The sequence below is a fragment of the Sinocyclocheilus grahami genome, unplaced genomic scaffold (genome assembly GCF_001515645.1).
Source record: "Sinocyclocheilus grahami isolate Dianchi unplaced genomic scaffold, SAMN03320097.WGS_v1.1 scaffold2429.1, whole genome shotgun sequence".
Taxonomy (NCBI): domain Eukaryota; kingdom Metazoa; phylum Chordata; class Actinopteri; order Cypriniformes; family Cyprinidae; genus Sinocyclocheilus; species Sinocyclocheilus grahami.
This window is the reverse complement of record NW_015507608.1, coordinates 74,635-82,755: the sequence shown is the minus strand read 5'-3', so window position 1 is coordinate 82,755 and position 8,121 is coordinate 74,635. Positions and strand designations below refer to the sequence as shown.

General features: G+C 34.6%; 1 protein-coding gene across 1 annotated transcript in view; it reads left to right on the top strand.

Moving 5' to 3' along the window:
- LOC107574997 (basement membrane-specific heparan sulfate proteoglycan core protein-like) overlaps positions 1-7,906 on the top strand; it is a gene marked incomplete at its 5' end in the record, with an annotated part of 8,965 nt that extends 1,059 nt beyond the window's left edge. The window contains 4 exons of the mRNA XM_016261413.1: positions 876-1,139; positions 3,007-3,294; positions 6,036-6,323; positions 7,896-7,906. Coding sequence (XP_016116899.1) covers positions 876-1,139; positions 3,007-3,294; positions 6,036-6,323; positions 7,896-7,906 — 851 coding nt within the window. The remainder of the gene's footprint in view (positions 1-875; positions 1,140-3,006; positions 3,295-6,035; positions 6,324-7,895) is intronic.
- Positions 7,907-8,121: the final 215 nt, after the last annotated feature.

Genomic DNA, 8,121 nt, shown 5'->3' with positions numbered 1-8,121 from the left:
CACACACACACACACACACACACACAAACACAATGCAGTAAGTCTTAAATTCCATTAAAAAACTATAACAAACTAATGCTAAAAGAAGAAAGGCGGCCATAAAACTTTAGTTTAACCTATAACATACAATTTTATTTTCTCAATAAGCTACTGGCCAACGTTATCACATGAACATAATTTCACATTAGTTAACTTCACGTTAATATAAGATAAGTGTTGCTTGTTAAAATAATTTTAATGTGGTAATTCAATAAGCTGACAAAGTCGTTTGTTAATTGAAACAACAAAGTTTGTTGCCTCCATGTTTATGAGTAAATGTTTCTAGGTTAAACTGGTGTTCAAAAAACTGACAAAAAACACACAGACATACAAACATATATGTTTACCTGCTTGCTGGTCTTTCTTCTTCTCTCGTGAGGTACATCGACTCACAGTGCAGATGTTCCCCGGATCTCTTCCACTCATGGGTTCACTCATGTATTTCTAGCACTTCAAGCGCTCGCACTGTTTCTGCTGCATTGTAGACACACTGTAAGACAAATCCTGACAATGCAGTATTGTGGCAGCATATTATGACAAAACTGTATTCGGATAAGCCACGTGTTCAGGGATTTGGTGGAAAACAAATCGAAATGTAATTTTATAACAAATATCCTGACCTTGGCTGTTGGTCTCCGTGCACGGCTGTGCGTTCATGAGACTCTATTAGCACAGCAGTTCACTCCGACTCGACCAAGTTATGAAAAAAATAAAAAAATAGACTATATTTTAATAATAGATTATAAAAACGATATAGTTTTGTGACACATTTACAAAGTAATTCTTTCCTCTGAACTTCTGTTTCAGTCACTTCATATTTCTGTCTTTCTTCACAGATTTACCCACATCTTCACTGACTGTGACTCCAAACAGTGTTTTTGCTGGAGAGAGAGTGAGTCTGAAGTGTGTGATTGAGTCTTACAGTAACTGGAGATATGAGTGGTATAAAGACAGCACTAAAGTGTCTGAGCGTCACACTGGAAACACTTTCACTATTGAACGATCTAAATCATCTGATGAGGGTCAGTACACGTGTAGAGGACAGAGAAACGGAAGACCAAACTCATCACAATCAAGCTCTGTTTCTCTCTCAGTGATGGGTGAGTTTAATATCATTGTACTCATAAATGAGCCTATTTGACTAATCATATTAAAAGTTGTAAACATATATACAATGGGTTTTTTTGAGTCACTTTGTTATTTTAATCTTTTTTTACTGTTTTATTTTGGTTGTTTTTATTTTTTTAATATTTATTTGAATGTTATCTTTTTTTCTGATTTAATTATTAGCTTTTCATTAACTCACAAACCCCAGATTGGGAGACCCTTCTTTATAGGACAGATACTGTGCAGTTATATGATCAATTAATGCAGTAATGTGTCAGCATATTATGACAAAAATTGAGATAAGAGAAAACAACTGGCACGATTCATGGAGTGACTACCTCCGCTCATCACAGCGCCACCTCGTCTGTTTTGAGAAAGGAGAGGCGCAGCAGCATCACTGGTGCTCACCTCATCATCACAGCTGCCGTTAAATGCTGCACATATTCCTCCTAACTTTTCTTTGTCTGACACCGAGCTGAGGGACGGATCCACATTCAGACTCCAACGGGCGTAAACTTACAGGCCGCCACGACCCTCACACGCTGCCGGTGTTGCACTTTATGTTAGTTAAACCTCCTTACCTGTACATTTAAAGTTAATCCCTAATACAGATTTAAATCTGAGTTTAAAGTTATGGAGCAACGGAATTGAAATTAATCTTAAATACAAATAAAATCCAGTGTCAAAATGATGGTTTAAATTTAAACCTGCTTATTTTTAAACAAGGTTAAAGATTGATGCAACAGAATTATTGGATAAACCTTGATTTAATCTAGATTTAAGCTTAATCCTTTATGGTGCAACCCACCACAGCAGTGCTCCCATTGGCACACGTCATATATTCGGATACGCCACATGTTCAGGGGTTTAATAATATAAAATTATTATTAAATTATTAAATTATTTGGTGGAAAAACAAATCGACATCTAACATTTTATAAGAATACCATGACTTTGGCTGTTGGGCTCTGTGCACGACTAAGTGTTCATGAGCCTATTAGCACAGCAGTTCACTCCGACTCGACCAGGAAAAGCACACAAGTTATGAAAAAAAAAATATATATATACTTTTACAACAATTATTTTACACTTAAGTAAATTCTTAGCAGCGTTCTTGAGAGTAATTCTCAGAGGCTTGATAAATACAGGTCCTGATCTGCGTGTGTCATTAGTGAGAGAGTTTAGTACAGATGAGTTTTGTCCTGAAGTTAGAGAGAATGAAGAGACTTACAGATAATGATGTTAAATGAGTTCATGAAGTCTTCATATAGTCTGTTGAAGTTGATTGAGAGTCAGTTGCTCCTCATATGAGGTTGTAGTTGGAGGTCTTCAGCTCTTCTTCAGCAGGAGCTTCATTCTGCTTTCTATGATGAGTCAGAGGTGTTTGTCTGAGGACGTGACGGAGCCAGAGCCTCCAGAAAACTAATGACAGGACAAAAGCAAAACAGAAGAAATGTTATGAAATATGACATAAAATAATGTATGAACTATCGAGTTTTGTAACACATTTTCAACAATATATTTTTATTGTTTGAGTCACTTTTTTTTCTTCACAGATTTACCCAGACCTACACTGACTGTAACTCCAGACAGTCCTGTATTCACTGGAGAGAGAGTCAATTTGACGTGTGTGATTGAGTCTGATTACAGTAACTGGAGATATGAGTGGTATAAAGGCACAGACAGAGTAATGCCACATACGCCTAGAGCCAGAGCCTCCAGAAAACTAATGACAGGACAAAAGCAAAACAGAAGAAATGTTATGAAATATGACATAAAATAATGTATGAACTATAGAGTTTTGTAACACATTTTCAACAATATATTTTTATTGTTTGAGTCACTTTTTTTTCTTCACAGATTTACCCAGACCTACACTGACTGTAACTCCAGACAGTCCTGTATTCACTGGAGAGAGAGTCAATTTGACGTGTGTGATTGAGTCTGATTACAGTAACTGGAGATATGAGTGGTATAAAGGCACAGACAGAGTAATGCCACATACGCCTGAGCGTTACACTGTAAACAGAGACACTCTCTCTATCAGAGGAGCTACTGAGTCTGATCAGGATCAGTACATGTGCAGAGGACAGAGAGATGAAAGACCAAAATCATCACAATCAAGCTCTGTTTCTCTCACTGTGATGGGTGAGTTAAATATCATTGTCCTCTTAAACTCAGTCTAAATGTACGGTTACAGATCCGATCGAGAGATTCTCAGATGTTACATTCACACTGCTGATAAATACACTTGTCACTCTTCTTTTGAGAATTTAATTCTGTTTTATACTCTGTTTAAAATTGATTTAATTCTATTTGATAATATTTTAACTTGCTAATGGGTTGTTTACACGTGTTCAAAACAGTTAGAGCAAATAACAGTGAAACTAATTGCAGGAATCTTAACATGTATTTTAAATTTGAAGTATGAGGGGTAATCTTAAAAACACAAAACTCATGGCTCTATAATCCTGATAAAAACAGAGACACGACAGACGACACAACAGTTAAAGGCTTCTATCTGACAGACCTGGGACCGTTTTCATGAAAACTCTTAGTGCAAAGAGTTGCTCCTAGTGAAAAAATTCAGAGAAAATTCTTAGATACAGTAAGTGGACGTTTCCCCTTAAAATTAAAGAGAAGATCCTAGTAAAGATAAAAGTTATTCACAAAGCATCTTAACTCTTAAAAGTGTTAGGAGTAGGGAGGAAGACTTTTAAGAGGCTTAAAAGTTTCTTTAGAAGAGGAGAAAATGGCTGAAAGATGAAGAGGGGAAGAAATGTTGCAGACAATGGATGACAGTGTTAGATGATATTGTGCAGGGATCATGTTTGTGACCGATCTTATTAGAGACACAACATCTATCTATGTGTGTGTGTGTACAGTGCTTATCAAATTTATTAGACAACCACCCAATGTAAGGTTTGTGCCACACTGAATAATATATATATATTTTTTATATTTCTGTAATGGTTAATCCACCAGTATGTGTGAGCTCTTTAGTCACAGTAGTGTTTATAATGCTAAAATATAATTATTGTTGACATTCAATGGATTTAAAGATAGATCACACAAGTTTCATCAAAAGTCGTTGAGAATAACTAGAAACTATTTGGAAGTCAGTAACAACAGATACTCTGGAAAAGTACATAAAAACAATGCCAGCAAGAATGCAAGCTGTTTCAAGACCAAATGAGGTCATACAAAACAAATAAAAATTGTGAATAAAGACTATTTAATTGCTTAGTTGACTATTTTCATTTATTTGTTATTTGCCCAATGAATGGCAACACAATTTTTTGTTTAAAAAAAGTTTTTTACTGATTCCTAAAATATTTGTTTCTTTCTCTTTATTATGACTATATTATTTATATCTCTTTCTAATACATTTGTTAAGGTGTGTGTGTGTGTGTGTGTGTGTGTGTGTGTGTGGGGTAAAACAGGAAAAATAGACTCTTGGACAACCAATCACTGTCTTCAAAAGAATGTGTCATTCTTTGATTTCTAGAGCTCTCTGAGAGGATTCTTAGGAGGATTCTCTGTGTAAACTTCCACTCTTAAAAATAAAGCTTCTTTAAAAAAAAAAATTGTGAATAAAGACTATTTAATTGCTTAGTTGACTATTTTCATTTATTTGTTATTTGCCCAATGAATGGCAACACAATTTTTTGTTTAAAAAAAGTTTTTTACTGATTCCTAAAATATTTGTTTCTTTCTCTTTATTATGACTATATTATTTATATCTCTTTCTAATACATTTGTTAAGGTGTGTGTGTGTGTGTGTGTGTGTGTGTGTGTGTTTGGGGTAAAACAGGAAAAATAGACTCTTGGACAACCAATCACTGTCTTCAAAAGAATGTGTCATTCTTTGATTTCTAGAGCTCTCTGAGAGGATTCTTAGGAGGATTCTCTGTGTAAACTTCCACTCTTAAAAATAAAGCTTCTTTATTGCTATTGATGCTTCCATGAAGAACCTCTAACATCCATGGAAACTTTCTACTGCACAACATTATTATACAGTGGGGAAAAAAAAGTATTTAGTCAGCCACCAATTGTGCAAGTTCTCCCACTTAAAAAGATGAGAGAGGCCTGTAATTTTCATCATAGGTATACCTCAACTACGAGAGACAAAATGAGAAAAAAAATTCCAGAAAATCACATTGTAGGATTTTTTAAGAATTTATTTGCAAATTATGGTGGAAAATAAGTATTTGGTCAATAACAAAATTTCATCTCAATACTTTTTCTTAATTATCTTGTTATTTCTTGTTTATAAAAAATGTATTCATTTATTTACTTTATGGCTGATTTATTTTTATTGTGTTATATATTCATTATGTATGTATATTATAATCATGTGATGGCCAGGGCTTTGGCAATACTGTAGAAGTCATTCCAATAAAGCTCATCTGAATTTGAGAGCAAGAGAGAGATAATGTACTAAACATTAGAATTAAGATTTATTTTAACTGACACCCACAGCAAAGTTTCAATATTATCTCACCTGAAAATCAAAAGTATGTCTTCATCTCACCCTTTTGTTGCTCCAAATGTGACTCTAATGAGTTATGAATGGCGACTGGAGCTTTTGACTGGAGCTTTTTCCTACGTGAAGGCTCGTCAGCTCTGTGTTGTGTGCAAAAGACAAATGGACACTGAACTTCTGTAGCTACTCAAAGACTCTTTATTTCTGCACAAATGGGAAATTTCTGTTAACCAGGTTAACCAGTCATTAGCCTTTACTAGTGGAAATAGTTCCTACTTAATCATCACTCTCTTCTCCACATCTCTCCTCTTTGACATAAGTGTCACACAAATACAGGAACTCAGATGATCAGATCACGTTTCTGACTAGTTCACTGAAAGAGCTCTGTCTTCTTTCTTCACAGATTTACCCAGACCTACACTGACTGTGACACCAAACAGTCCTGTATTCACTGGAGAGACAGTCAATTTGACGTGTGTGATTGAGTCTTACAGTAACTGGAGATATGAGTGGTATAAAGGCACAGACAGTGTAATGTTACAGACGTCTGAGCGTTACACTGTAAACAGAGACACTCTCACTATCAGAGGAGCTACTGAGTCTGATCAGGATCAGTACTGGTGTAGAGGACAGAGAGATGAAAGACCAAACTCATCACAATCAAGCTCTGCTGTTTATCTCACTGTGATGGGTGAGTTAAATATAATTTTTCTCACTCTACTACATAGGGCCGGGCGATAAAATGATAATTTATAGTGATAATTTTCCTCGATAAAACGATATCAAGAGTTATATAAATGTTCGATATAATGTTTAAACGGCAGCACAGTGCGAGCTCACAAGAGCAGATGTGTTACTCGTGACACTAATCAGCTGTGAGATCCAGAGCGAAGCTTCAATTCAGAGAAGAACACAAATGACTCGCTGATTTAAACTAGATTCAAACCAGATGAAACAGCGCTGACAAACAAGAGAAACACTGTGTGCAGCGATACAGTCAGAAGACTTTTCAATCCACAAATCACCATCATTTACCATGAATTTACTGTAGTAACGCTAAATGCACCATGCTATTGTGGAAGAAGTGTGGGATATTAATATCCAATTTTGTCATATAATTAATGTAAACATTAATTAAATGTGTTAAATGAGTAATGGAATATAATTACAGGCTTTATTTGTTATTAATTTATAGCGTTTGTGCATTTATAATAAATATATTTAGACTACTGTTTTTCATAATAGAAACCATAGGCATATAGTTACATTTTTACCATGGTATTGAGGTGCTGTATGTCTGGTTTAAACTGTGGTTATGATGATCTAGAACAGTGGTTCATTTTAATAAAACACAAACAGTCAGAATAATTAAATTTCAACATATAAAAATTAAGTTGTTAGAATATTTACAGATGTTACTGATTTTGATAATGAACATACATTAACATCTACATCCTAACTCAATTCAAATGTGCATTTCTAAGAGACAAAAAAAAAAGTTATATTATTTTTGCAGCCTGCACTGCCAACTGTGCTGAAGATACATGTCAAAGTCAGGCAACACAAAACTGTTTCATAATTTGATACAATATCACTCATTAGAACATGCAGAAACTAAGAAATATTTTTTTCTATTAAAATAATAGTTTTGTTAAGAAAAAACTGACTGTAAACGTGTAAAGAATTCAAAAACGTGTAGTGTGTGTCATGTTTTGACCATAAAGAGTTTAAAACCACAATTAATGGTCTGGTTTCTACAACTTTCACTTATGGAGCAGAAATCTGCCTTTAAACCTGAAAGAAATAAAGATTTAAAATGTATCATGATAATTATTGTTATCGACTGATATAAAAAAATTTTATCGTGATAATTTATTTGGTCATATCACCCAGCCTTACTACTACATGAACACATACAGCATCCAGATTTCAGCTCAACAACAATTGATATTTTGCAAACTTAATTCAAATTGAAGTCTGATCAAACTTTAAAGAAAGGTCTCTTGTGGTTGATAATTATTATGCATCGCACATTTTAGTAAATTTAGTCAGTCATTCTATGGAGAAACTTCTGTTCACAGTCCACCTCAGGCGTCCTACACTTTACATGTAAACTGCAGACATAGTGAGGGTCGTACAGTTGTGTGCTGAACCAAACCCTCAATCTCTGGTGATGAACACAAAGACCAAGTATATACTGCAGCTAAATTCAGTTCAGAATGCAGTTGTCAGTTTTGTATAAGTAACCAAACTTTGTGTTCAGCACTGAATTAGAGTGATAGAAGCGTACACTGTTTAAAAGCGTCACCTCAATATTGAATGACACTCTGATGATGGCGTGTATTTCGTCCTATTTTTGCCTGAAATATTTAACTTCATAAGGTTACAGATTAACTTTCTAAAAAAAAAATAACCATTTCTCAGTAATTAGAGTAATAATTTCCCCCAAAAAATGAAACATGTCATCATTTACTCACACTCATATTTGT